Source organism: Amblyomma maculatum, chromosome 2 (genome assembly GCF_055883805.1).
Source record: "Amblyomma maculatum isolate TAMU_Amacu chromosome 2, ASM5588380v1, whole genome shotgun sequence".
In the NCBI taxonomy this organism is placed as follows: Eukaryota; Metazoa; Arthropoda; class Arachnida; order Ixodida; family Ixodidae; genus Amblyomma; species Amblyomma maculatum.
The window spans coordinates 7,350,845-7,364,996 of record NC_139345.1 but is presented as its reverse complement, the minus strand read 5'-3'; the positions used below and the strand labels follow the sequence as shown (position 1 = coordinate 7,364,996).

Genomic DNA, 14,152 nt, shown 5'->3' with positions numbered 1-14,152 from the left:
ATTTTTCACTTAGCTACTCTCTTAAACGCCGAGTCCGAAATTTATACATCTATGATGTCATACATGTTCATTAGCACACGTCCCATTGCGGTGGTTAGAGCGCTTGTGCCCAAGGACGAGGGATAGAATCCCGGCTGCGGTGGTCGCTTTTCGATGGAGGCGAAAAGCAAGGCGCCCGTGTGCTGTGCGATGTCAGTGAATGTTGAAGAATGCCATGTGGTCGAAATTTATAGAGCCCTCCACTACGGTGTCTCTCATAGCATAAATTACTTTGGGGCGCAAAACCTCACACACCAAACCAAACCAGCTCATTAGCCTACAGTAGTAACATTGTTATTCGCTTAAACACAAGTTTATAATTTGTGCCTTCCGTATATCACACACGATCACACAGCCGTAAGCCAGCACGTCATGTGAAGGGCCCCTCAAAATAAATATAAAATGGGTTGCCATTGATGGCTTGGCTACCTTGCGCAAATTGGCCACTTTACAACCTGTCTGGAGATGAAAATTTCAGTCTGGCTTCCTGACTACTTTCTGGCTACTTAGAACGTTTTGGAGCGGCGAATTAATAAGGCGAATTTTAGTGACTGGATATACAACAGCAAGAAAACAAAAAAACTGAACTATTTCGATGTTTTGCTGTCATGGCATATGATACGCACGCGTCAACCCCGCCAGCGGAGATGGTATGCATAGCCGGAACCTTGCGCTTGCGTAGGTAACTTGCATACGAACGGAACCACGTTTTGATGGCGCTCATGTAGCCACCTGTTTGTAGGTTCTGTACTCGATTCTGACACTGCGCATTGAGATACACTGTACATATAGAGTATTCCTCCGTGAGGACCATGGATGCTTATCCCAGTGATGTCGCCAAGCGGTTGATGAGAATAGCTTCAGTCATTAAAGAAATTTGTAGGTCAAAGAAAAATGGGTCGGGTGCTTCGTTCCGGCACCTGATAAGTAGGAGCTTTCCTATCATGGTGCAACCTCTTTTTGCCTTTAGACGAGGATGTAGAGTTCTCCCTTTTGCATTTTTGTTTTAAATTTCATTCATGATTGTAAATAGCAACGTGTACAAAGGCAGCGCGACTATAGTTAGAGTAGTTCACTTGAGCTAGCATATTTGTGTTACTGTAAGGCGTGCAGTGGCGTCGTACAGGGATGCGTGATAAATGTCACTTACCCCACCTAGTGCAACGAGCTCTGAAACTTTTGTGAGTGCCAATTTCTTTTATATTGTCCCAAGAGCATGTCCTCTTTTGTGAGAACATGACGAAAGCAGAGCACAGAAAAGTGGCTTCGGACTTCATTTAGACAATTCTACGACTCAGAATAAATGTACGGGTCCAAACAACCACACTTTAAGGTTTAATTTTCCTGCAGAGTTGTTAGCTGACTGCATTAAAATTACTGTTGCAGGTAGGTTATTTTAGATTAACTATGTCCACGTGCATTAAGCAATGAATGATTCTTTATATGTTTGTAATGTCAATGTTGTTTGAAGAATTTGCATTGTTCTGAACGTCACAGCGCTCAAACTTTTGTGCTCTTTACGCCATTTCTTGTGTTCATTCAGATCGCTATTATTTATTGTTCATAATAAAAAAATACACAAATGCTTCTCTTTTATTTCACTACAGTTTGTCCGCCAAGATCAAATGGCGTGGCTACCTTCGCCTACATTTAGCTTTAGGTTTGGCTCATTTTAGGAAGAATTTTCCCAACGGCAATTCTGATATAAAACCTCGTTTTAAATATGCCATACGAATGAGCCTGAATGTCTTTAGAGTAGCGTGCCCGGCTTGAGACCAAAGGACTCGAAGGGTTCAATTCCCTTTGCAAAAGATCTATCCGGTTTGGTACCTTCTGTTGACTCAATCATGTCATGTGGCTTGACACAAACCGCAGACCAAACAGTGTGGGTTCGTGTCATCAGCGAATTACAACCTATCAGATGCGAGCTCGCGATATTTCGTTCACAACGATGCCAACACCGGATTTGTTGGGAAACGAGGCATTTGAATCAATCACGTTAAAAGTCCGGAAACAGGTTATGCAAGTAGGTTTGGATACCTGCGTTCCGGTAACACTGCTTGTTGCGGGACCGTTACGGTGCAAAGTAGGTGCAGCAAGCTACACGCATCCCGAGGTCTGAAACTCTGCTTCTATTCTAATCTTCAGATTCAACATCCCGTAGTCTGCTAAGAGTCGACTGCTTCCCTTTACCTAGCAAAAATACACTCCACGCGAACAGCCAGCTGGAGAAAGTCGCTCAAAGAGCGCTCAACTTGCCAACTGCAAAAAAAAAAAAAAAAAAAAAAAGAAGAAAAAAAAAAAGAGAGGCGCCAGAGGCTTTTGTATCAACCTTTCTTTATTAGGAACGGCTTAACACGAAACTTCGGTCTTGCAGGTGGGCTAACAGTGATGAATCTGAAAACCTTCAAGCAGTGTCTCCGCCAGTGCGCGGCCGATAAAAGCGAGAGGCAAAAAGAAAAATGACTGCCTTGAGAGGAAAAAGAAAGTAAAAAAGAAAGTAGACGATTACGAGAAAAAAAAAAAAGAAAGGCATAGGGGGAATTGTGCTGAGGAGGCGCACGGCGAGGGTTTAGATGGGCCATCTCTGTTCGCTTTCTAGAACCCGCCACTTAACGCTTGTATTGCAGCGCTCGAGGAGGAAAGCAATGAATTGCAAATGTTCTCACGCTTTCCAAAACACCCTCCGTGATGCAACCAAAGCAGTGAGGCCCTCGGGACGTCGTCATTAGCGCACCCTCTCGCCAATTTCTCGGCGACAAGTAAAGGCGGCTGCTCTGGTTGTGCGAGAGGGGGCACGCCGAGGTTTGATTCAATTGGAAATGCATCGGACTTTCATTCGGCGAGTAGCGCGCCTTCGACATTGGGCTGCTGGATTAGCGACGTGGACCGTGAAACAGAGTGCTTCGTTCCGTCTCAACCCTGCTTTGGTCGCATCTCCTGTGCGGAGAGGTGCAGATAAAAGGAAAGGAAAAGAGAGAGAGAGAGTGAAAGGGTGGATTCCCCCTCGTTCTCTCCCTGTTTTGGGATAAGATGGGAACAATGGGTTGCGGCAAGAGGTTTTGCCTCTCAAGTGAGCTTGCGCAGGGTCGACCTGAAGTGTGCAAAACGTACGCGTAAGGCAAAAGGGGTGAAGTATTCTAAAGGATCCCAATGGGATGTGGTGCGTGTTCGAAAAGGAAATGAGTAGAAAAGATTTCAAGAAGTTAATTCCTTGAAATGCGGTCGGGCCTAGGTGGTAAAGTTTTTTTTTTTTTTTTTTTTTGTTCTCCGTGGAACAGTTTGCGTATTTGAATGTATATTATAGGTTTACGACAAGGGAATTTCTTTTCAGTCGTTTGAGCACTAAACGCTGAAGTCGTCGAGTAATCGACCTTAATCGCTTTAAGAGGATATCCTACACTATTCTTTACACTCTCGCTTACAAAATCACGTTAGTGAAATGTTTGCCACGAAGACTTCGTTAAACGTTCATAAATACAGTCATGCCCTCGTCACTCATTTTAACATAGTTCGAGCATGCAATGATCGCAACCTTCACCAAGGAACAATGGTTCAGAACAGAGTGCTTGTCTCACTAAATCTCGATGAGTTGTTATTGGTGGCTTTAACATCCTTTTTTATTTTGTTTTCTGCTCTTAAAATTGTTGTAACAATCACGCTTACCAATAAACTGACTTTTCCGTCTCTGGGAGATTACACTGAAGTAATGTGTTTGCTTTTTTCTGCCAGCTTCGGTCTCGGAAGGCATGTTGATTTTAACGAGTCTCCAGCCATCTGACATGTTACGAGTACGTAAATGAAGAGTACAAGATTAAGTTGGATGATATTTCGAATCCTCTTCATGAATCGCCTTTTAAGCTGAACGTCTTCACTCATTTGAGTTGGGAAATCTTTTGATGAGAAATTCATACAGACGAACCTTGTTACCTTGGCAGTGAAGAAATGTTGCGAGTCACCGTTTTCCACAGCGCCAGACCACAGACATTACCGTTACACCAAAAATACATTAGTGCGGTGGCAACAAACATTCATACACCAAGCGTTACTTTATATCGCTGAATCGAATGAGAAACCAAGGGCATGGCAGGATTCTGGCGCAATAAAAAACGGAGTTACCCAGAAATAAATATTTGGAGATTTTTTTTTTTCTGATGAGGACGAAAGTAAGTTAGTCTCTACGGGGCACACTTTTTCGAACACGCACACATTATTTTTTTTTTTTTTTGTGAATGGGGAAAGCCTGCTTCATTGTTTGTCTCACCATGAAGAGAATATACATCCAATGTCACCTTAGTTGCATGCGACCGGGTTTCACGCGTGCAATGTTTCATATGAGCTGGAAAATCAGAAACCCGGAATGATGATTGGTCCATGACAGTATTGAGGATGAGTCGAGCAAACACCATGTCTGGGAAAGAAGGGCTACGAAGGCGGCAAAATAGTCTTACTGACGACTGTGTTGGTGACCCGAAGGGCTAAGTTTGACACTGGAGAAGGCGAACGAGGCCCGAGTGACTGAGCACCGCGGACGCACAGACGGCGCATCCGCGGCAAATATGTGCTTTGAAAACCGTGATCTATTAAAAAGTGTCGGCGCTCGTTTGGATACATAACATTTTTTTTTATCTTCGTACAAAGTTAATGCACCAAGAAATATATGCAGCTCCCCTCTCTCTGCTTCCTCTGACGTCGTTTACTCGCGCTGCTGGCCCCTGAATGATAATATGGAAACAAAACATTGTAGCTGTTCCCCACAGACTACAACGAGTCCGCCCTGACATGGCGGTTTGAAGTAATGGACCTCACGTTATGGAGAAGACTCGCAAAGTTGCTTATGAACTCGTCAGTGTCATAAATTTGAATTTTTTTCTCTTACTGAGTGAATTATTTGCTGAAATAATTTTTTCAGAATGGAATACTGACGAAAAAAATAGGGATTTCTCAGGCTCCGCCTTTAACGGCACGACGCGACAGCGTTATTGGCTCCCGTCCGCGGCTCTATTAACGATCCCTTCTCGTGGACGTGCTTGCAGTTTTGTGCATGCATAACAAATAATTCTTGAACTTATGCCTCTACTATGCCGCGTATACTAATTACCATACAATCGTATACATATATAAGCTACCACATTATGGGTAGGCCACTCGCATAGACCTGAAGCTTCGCTTTAACTAATCCTGATGCACCTGTGTCTCCTAAGAGTAGCGTGTCCTACTCGGGGTCCGTAGAACCTGATGAGTTCCACTTCCATCTCAAAGGGAAGCCCTAGTTGGCAGTCCCAGCCAAATCTTTTGGACTCGTGACGTCACACAGCTCGCCAACCAGTCAGTGTTCTGCCATGTCACCTGCCTATTGCTCCCTGCCATAGCCACGCCCGTGACTTTTCTCCCACAGCGCCGACAACTCCGCATTTTCGCAGAGCGGGGCCTTTAACGCTATCAGTTAAATACCATTACGCAACTTTCCCTCGTCATCATTTTTTTCTTCTCAAGAGTATTGATTTCATTAAGTAAAAATTGTCTCAATCTGTTGGTGCCCTCAAAAAAAAAAAAAAAAATAGTTCTTCAAATTGCAGATTGGCTTCCTCATGCGAACTTTGCCTTTTCTTCTGACGTAAAAAAATATCCATTAGGGCTGCATGCACCAGAAGAGAAAAAAGCGAAGGAGAACTTACATCTAATTTTTGTTTTCGCTCCTATATTTGACAATCCGAGAAACTTCGTTAGGTGTTCCTAACTAGACGCTTTTGAAGCTCATTTCAATAGTTCTCTGCGTACCGTTCCAGACACTGATAAAACAATTCCTAAGAACCCTGTGTCATGAAAATGCTGCCTAAGGCTTATGGTAAAAGGCTCGCTACCAGCTATTGATCCTACCGAGCCACATTCAAATATTTGTTCAAAGCGACATGTAAACGCTTAAGCTCTCACTCAAGAGCTGTTCCCTCTTGAGCTTGGAGAAACACAATTGTATTATTACCTCACATGCTGGAATAGATTAGTTTTCGGTTCGTGAATGACACTTAGGGGAATTTTCACACAGCCGCTGCAGCGCTGCAACAAGTGACGTTGTCACAACCAGTGTCTCAAGCCTTCATTAGAACAATACCTATGCTCACTGTTGTACGTTTTTGGCAACAACAATCACAGAAGAGATACTTAACTAAATCTAAACTACATTTTTTCTGCCAACACGATCACATTATTTTTTTTTTTCTTGTGTAAGCCTATACAACATTTTCACCAAAATTTTAAATAATTCTCAAACTTTCAACGTCACGCCACAAGGGGGCGCTTATGAGTGGGGGGTACACATGGTTGTCATTATTACTGTTTCACTTCAGTCAGCCGCACTGAAAAAAAGCCGTGCGGATCAAAAAGCAGAAAAACGGATGATTCAGAAGAAATTGAAGACCACACCTGACATGTGCTTCGCACACACAACACAAGCACTTCCATAGCAGCACAAAGCATACACGGATGCATTTGGTAGGTCAAGTTTGTTGACGCAGTGTTCCATTGGTCGAAAGTGCGATTGGAGTCCATAAACTAATAAACAACATAGAGATAAAGTGAGGAGCAATCAATACAGCGGCATATTCCCTGTTTTTCCTTGAGTGAAAAGAAGAAGACAAAATTGAAGGACTCGAAAAGGAAATGCAAAGAAACAGGAAACAAGAAATTATGGTTTTAACTGTTGTCTTCCTTTTGTGCATGTAAGTCTGCGCTCTTGCCACAATCACTTGCTGTCTTGAGTTGGAGTGCGCATGCGAGCGTGTTTGTGTCCACGTAGTCTTGTATTCCCGCACACAATGCCTTCCAGGGATGATGGGCAGGAGCACACGAGCGTGTAGTGTCCTCGCAGACTCCTGTAATATTTACATCTTCGGCGAGGCAGGCTGGCATCCATCAGAGGCGCCGCGCTTTTATTTGTGCTTGAGGACGCAGTCTATTTCATGCTGCTGCACAGGTTTCTGAAGAGAAAGAAAAATAGAAAGAAGAATGAAATAGAAAGGAGAATGTTAGCAAGAACGAGCATCCTAATGGTTGCAACAAGGAAACGTCTGTTATGGGAACCCCAAAGAGAATGCGGACGCGGAAGCCCTCAAAGCAATGCTGTCAAGCATTGAAGACAGCGAAATATTTTAGCCGTCGTCCCTCCCCTATTTGCCGCAGATGCCCCGGACAGAATGTATGCTGTGGCACGCTAAGTTTGCGATCGTTGCTGTACGTATAGTGATATTGAAGCACCGTGGAGAAAGTCGTGCCACTTTTATGGCGTTTTTAGTTTCCTGAAGCGCACGTTCGCCGAAAACTTTACCTTTTTGCTTTGTATTTCACATTTGTTCGTGTTATATACTGCGTATCAGGAACTCTTCTGAGACACAGTTCCACGCGATTACGTGATAGGTAATAAAGAGCGGTGGCTACTTCCCTGTACGTTATGTAATGGCCTCTGCAGAGGAAATTGCAGCGATTTTGCATGTCCCGTACCGAACTCACAGACATAAGCTCGGTAACTAACCCTGTAGTGAGAAATCAGCCCCTTTGTTTTAGGCTTTTAAAGCAAACGTTCTCACACACCTTTCGCTAATCTTTTAAGCGCAGTTGTCGACCAGCAGTGCATATAAAAGCAGCCAAATGCGATCGACTGTGCGAATATAAAAATCTATAGTACATCCGTGCAACGCACTATGCTGCAAGGTTACCTCCCACACCCACAGTAATGGAGTGCAGCTACGAAATATACTCAGACAAGCGAAGCAAAATTTTTAGATGTATTAATAAGAAACGGTCCCCCGCAAGTCTTCTTGTGCGAAAGTAGGAGGTGTCGATCTACCTCCAATCAAGATGATGATGGTGCAACGTCTGTATCCCTCAATAGACGTGTTCTAGAACATCCATATGTTCCCTGTGTCTATAAAACCACCCCTTGCTGCCTAAATATGTCTCTGCAGAACTTTGAACAAGCTGCCCCATCATCGGTTGAGAACATTACCACGATAAAACAAATGCCAATCAAAATTTGTGTTCAGCCCTCAAGTCCAGAGCCGCTACGAATTCTCTATAACCAGGTATTCGAACCTACGCTATTGCTGAAGTGGCAGCCATGATTGTAGCTGTCATCAAGGTCATCCTCTTTAACCTCCATCAACGAACTAATCTCTGCCTCTGGTAAAGTCGGACTCACTGTAGAAGCGGGCGCTCCCAGCCAGCGAAGAGTCGCCACACAGAGTCCAGGCATAAACCACCTGCTGCCACCAAAGGATGCGCGCCGGAGCCGGCGAACCAACGGTAGACCACGCCATCACCTCAGCGAAAGTGAAGCTCAACCGTCCAAGGAACCAGCGCCAGTCCGTCTGGCGGTCCCCTTCGCAGAGGAGCAGCACAGTGGGCAAGAGCCGCAGTGGAAGGCGTCGTCAGATGATGGACTCGCGGTTGCGCTCCTGTTCGTCCGAGGAGCAGCCGCTGCTCTCGGGACTCGCAGCGCCGCATATCTGCAGCTCGATCTCTGCGAGCCGGCTTTCGACTTCCCACTGTTGCTGGCTCAGCTTGACACTCATGGTGGCGTTCTCGGCCTCGAGCGTGACAAGCCGCTCGCGCAGTCTCTTGATCTCGGCAAGCAGGGCCTCTTGGGACGCGTCCCGGACCGGAAGGGGGCTCACGCCACCGCCGCCTATCATGCCGCCGCACAGCACGGGGCTGCAAAGAGGGAGAGAACGAGGTCCAAGTTAAGAGTTGAGCCTCCTCCATATAATTCATTAATCAAGGCCCAGGAAATACTCTGGCGCCAGCTACAAACCTGCTCCTTCCCCTGCCCCAAAGCATATTCGTATATATTCAAAGAACAGGTTGCACCTAAATTCAAAGAGTGCGGCGTCGACGCCACTTAAGACCACATTACATGGGGGTGCGCGACCTATCCGCCACCCGCCGATTTGCTGCCAGCTCCATCTCTGGTAGAGGGCCCTGCTGCACTGCTCGAACCCGGCCATCCAGGCTCGGGTCACTGAGTGGGCCGAAGAAATCGCCGACAGGACGCAACTGGCGGCCGTCTGGCGCGGCCAACAATCAAACTGAACCTCTTAAAGCCGATGAAAATAAATGTTTTCCCATTCATCCATGTGCCATCAGAATACTTAACATAAGAGCCAGCATGACAAATGAGGCAGCATCTGTGTGGTGAGGCGCGACGCATCTGTCTAGTTCATCTTGGTCATATCTACGCATCAGGCATTTCAAATTTTGTGCCATAACTTATATTGGGAGTCTAGCACATTTCACGCAACACACTATCCCTTTTTTTTTTCGTCGATCATTCCATTTTTCTTAGTGTATATAGCTGTAAATATATATTGGATGATTTTTTCGGAACAGCCATATCAGCCGCCTAACGACAGTGGACAACGATCTTGATATTCGAAGACGACCGCGTGTAGCTGAAGTGTACGCCGAGTTGTAGCCGCGGCACACCCGGCTTTTCGCATTCTCTGAACGCGCAACAGAGTCGAGGCCCCTACCTCGGCACCATTAGCTGCGCCGTGGAGGCAGGCGAGGTGCCTGCAGGGCTGGCGTTGCTCGACAAGTCCGCGGTGGCCGGCGCGAGTCCCATTCCGGGAGAAGAAGGTGGCGGCTGGCGGTACGGCGACGCCGGCGTTGTCGTCACTACCGTGGCCAGCCGCTTCGGCTCGGCCGAGGGTGCGGCGGACGGCGGATGCTGCTGTCGGGAGGGGTGGTCGGCTCCGTTGGAGCGGCTGATGACGGGGCTGCCGGCCACTGGATGGCCGGAGGACTGGAGCAGGGCGGCGACTGAGGAGGAGGCCTCCTTGGAGGGGGCGCCGGGCGTCAGCTCCTCCAAGGGCAGCTTGCCTCGAGACTCGACCAGGCCCGGGGTGCTCCGGCTCCGGCCCAGGGACACTGCCGAGCCGCCGGGCCCCCGCCGCACGGGAGAGCCGCCAGCGGAGCGCCGCGGAACAATCGACAGGGCTCGGTCAAGCGGCGGCGACTATACAGTGGTCTCAAGCGCGAATTACGTATTCACAGTCAGACTTGGCGACAGGTTTGCATATCAAAGAATTTACTTCGAAAACCATTAGAGGGGATACTTACGGGACCGCCAGAGGAGTTATGTGGCAGTGCTCCATCTCCAGGTGGTTTTATATGCTTCAATGGCCCACTAAATGTCCCGTTGCTTCTAAACTGCTAACTTTGCGAATGACAAACTTTTTACCTTGACTTTTCGGCTGCCAATGTGGTATAGCTACTGTGAAAGATCTAACTGAAATTCTGCCTAGAAAACCTTCCCGTGTTTTTAAAGTTGTTATATTAGAAAAATGCTTAAAACATTAATGGGCACAAAGCAAACAGGTCACCGCGCTTCACTAATCTGCTCTGTCGTACACATAGCCAACAGTTGCGTCCCCAAAGATTGTCTTCGGTGCGCTGCGTTCCTGGATTTACTGGTCATGGCGGTCCCAAATAAAAATAGCCTAAGAAACCATCCAATATTGGCCGACTCTGTAACTAGCCGACTTTGTGCATGTCGGAGCGATGCTGTAGGCAATAAAGCAAGTTGAATAAGAGGACCCTGGATTAGAATACTCTACCTACGGGTTCTTTAAGCTAAAGCATCTCGAAGATACTAGTCAGTGAGGAGCGATAGCCGGTTGAGAACACCACGGATGCACAAGGTGGTTCGTTCTAGAGAGCACTGACACCCATGGTCGTGCATGTGTAAGAGTAATCCACCACCAGCCGCTACACGTGCAAAGGATATACGTGTTTTCTAAATAATTAAAAATTGGCCTAAAACAAAGTAAAGCGCCAGTTGCAACTGCTTGCGATCACCTTTGTGATAACGTAAGCGCGGCATAATGGCATTGTACGTGCAAGGAAGTCATCCGCACTTCTCTATTTCTTCTGGTGATAACTTGCGAAAAATTAAAGCAAAAAACAAGGAAAGCAAGCAACGACTTCTTTTCCCGAAAGCAACAAGTTCTAGAATGCCGATTCACGAACGTTTCTGACATCACGCATTAAACTTTAACTAGTAAGATGAAAGCAGCTGCTGCATTGGTTTTATTGCCTCGTTATTACAAATGAATTAAATCAAGAGCATGAACTTGTTTGTAAGCCTTGGGGAAGCCTCTACATATTATTACGTCTCGTAGTAATAAGGAAGAACACTGACAAGAACTTTTATGTTATCTTTGATAAGTAATTAATAACATTGCCACCTATTTACATCCTAAAGTTATCACAGAGAGACGTCTTCAAAATACATGCATGTGGAAAGATACCAAGATCATTATTTAAGTAAGAAACATATCAGAAGTTTCATTTCTTTTTTGTGCTGAATTGTGAGGGTGCTTTCATCAGGCTAGCCAGGCGGGTAAAAGGTTTTCTTACCCAGGGACAAATTAATAAAAAATAAGGTGGTAGAAAAACTATTCTACGTACGAACCTGCAGGTTGGTGAAGAAACAACATGCTTCATGCTTAAAATAAAATCTGCGATATATATATATATATATATATATATATATATATATATATATATATATATATATATATATATATATATATATATATATATATATATTATACACAATGTGAAGTGCAAGGATTTGAATAATTAAACGTTGATAGCTCGCACAGGATGATGGCCATAAAGAAATTACTAGTTAGATGCGACTGTTTGCAGCCTTGCAACACTGTCTACATTTTTATGTAGATGGAAACTCTCCACTCTCTATGTCATGCCAGACCACCAAGGTATTCTCCAAGATTGGAGTCAGCCACGTGTAATGGTGTGAATTTAATTATCGAATTCATGTCCGCAGGGAGTGGAATGAAAACGGGAGTGAAAAAGAGATCCGAGAACTAGAGCCAAACATCGAGATTGCCCCGCCAGGAAAGCGAAATAAATAAATAAAATGTAGTAAATACGACAACATAGTGCAGAGAGTCGCGCCGAAAGTTGGCGACCCAATTTCCGCTGCACGGGGCCCTCAGGAGTCGTTTACGCGCGACAGAGTTGCGCCGGCGCGCATTCCGTCACAGCTATAGCATCGTCGATAAGCCTCCTACGTAGCGGCATGTATGCGCTGGGGCAGAAAAAATGCGAGCGCGTGCTCTGCGACGGCGGGAAACCGCGCGTGCGGTGCAGTACATGAGGCCTGCTCGCTCCCTCTCCACCTGCCCCTTACCCTCAAAGATCCCGCAGTGCTTCTTGTTGGAGTAGTTCTGCCCGCCTGCCGTGCTTTCCCGCCGAGAGAGAGAGAGAGAGAGAGAGAGAGAGAGATAGAGAGAGAGAGAGAGAGAGAGAGAACCTCTCGTTTAGCGTCTGCCGCGTCGACGGCTGCACGCTGGAACCTAGCCCTGCGAGTTCTATGCTCCTCTCAGAACACGGCGAAGCTGGGGCTTTCTTTCGTCCCATCAGGCAGCCGCTCTCTGTCCTTTGTTACCGCGCCGTCATAAATGTCGTTGCGACAGCTGCTGCGTCTTCCTAGCCGTCCTCATTGCTGAGTTCTCGCCGTTCGTTCTCGCGCTGGCATTGGCTGGCACGCTAGCGGCGGCTCATGCCGCTTCTGCTTGACGAGCACTCGTTTGCCGTCCTCTTCCATCCTGGCGCATTCTCCCTCACACCTCGCTGTGTTTTTCCGACGCTCTGAGCAAACGCCCGCATTCGCTTTTACCGCATGGTTCAGAGGCAGTGCTATACATGCGACTGGCGTATTCTGCTGCATAGGAGAGGGGCGGGCCGTTTCCGCGGAAAGGTTGTCGTCACTGATGACAGCTATTTTCTCGATGTGCACTTCGATGCTGGCGATGACAAACGATGGGAACTTAATAGACGTTTCGCGTGCAAGCTGGGAACACTGAGTTTGAAAGAGATTCTATCCACTTCTCTGAGCGAGCTTTTGGTTTTGGACACCAGTACGTCGGGGGAGAAAAATGCAGGCGAACGATGCTGCTACTCCGGAATTAAATGCTAGCTTTAGACGGGGATAGAAAAACCCTATGTCTAGCCACATCCTTTGTATTAGCTTTGTTAGACCCGTCGGCTAGGAGAGAAGGCACTATAACGCGCTCCTCGCGGCTTAGTTTCACTGGTCTTTTTATGCGGGGGAAGCGTTAGTAGAAGGAAAATTAGAGAGAAAGAGATAGCGAGAAGAAGATGCATAGGTAGAAATGCGAAGCAACTAAAAGATAATTTTTCTAACTGAACCATAATAAACCAAAATGGCGTGCAGAGACAGCTTTCAGAAGAGTACTGGCATTCAGCTTCGAAGTGCGCAGTGAATATGGCCTAACTGCAGTTTGCCTCGAAAGCAAGAGGTTATATTTTTTTTGTGTGTGTGCATCACAAAAGCCTGCTTACACCTTGCTGACCAATCCACGTAATCGAACTTGTTTCCCTTTTCACGAAATGATTGAGCAATCGAAAACTTACGCCTAAAGGAAATTTATTGTCACGCAGTGGAATTTTCTGGCTCATCCAGAGAGAAGCCTTATAGCTTCACAACGCATAGTAGCTTTCTTCTAAGCCGTTACGCTTATAAAATGTTTTAGTTGCAGAATTAATGACCTTGACTGCGGGATCAAGGCCGGAACAAGTAAAAAGCCTGCCTAGCTGCACTATTAAGTGCGAAATTTTGAACGTTTGGTGGATAGCAGCTGTATAGAACTCCCAGCAACTCGTAATTTGCCGCGTTTGTTCGCAAGGTGTCTCACATGCTTGCAATGGACAACTGCAAGAGGATGACGCACATATCACCAAGCATGAGAGCAGGAAGTAAAACTGAGACTATGCAAAATAAACATATATTTGATAAATGAATCAATAAACTCATTCATCGGACCTGTTTAACGCGAATAAAGTAAGTGCCGTGCTCTATATATCCTTTCTTAACCATGTTAATTAACGTTTAGCGAGAGGAAACATGCTAAAAGAATTGCTGAAGCGCCTTATTTAAGAGCCTGGTTCTGCCGCTTCCTTCAGATTACTTGGCCCTGCTTTTCTCACAGTTATTATGCGAAATTGAATTGAATTGAATTGAAATCGTGTTGGTCTCGTTGAGCCGAACAGTAACCGTACCCTATTTGCC

At 46.0% G+C, this 14,152-nt stretch overlaps 1 protein-coding gene across 1 annotated transcript in view; it reads right to left on the bottom strand.

The window, feature by feature from the left end:
- Window positions 1–8,307: 8,307 nt before the first annotated feature.
- LOC146197887 (cyclic nucleotide-gated channel alpha-3) overlaps window positions 8,308–14,152 on the bottom strand; it is a 261,657-nt gene continuing 255,812 nt past the window's right edge. The window contains exons 5-6 of the mRNA XM_084593168.1: window positions 9,564–9,960; window positions 8,308–8,745 (exon numbers count right to left, since the gene is read on the bottom strand). Coding sequence (XP_084449294.1) covers window positions 8,463–8,745; window positions 9,564–9,960 — 680 coding nt within the window. The 3' untranslated portion in view covers window positions 8,308–8,462. The remainder of the gene's footprint in view (window positions 8,746–9,563; window positions 9,961–14,152) is intronic.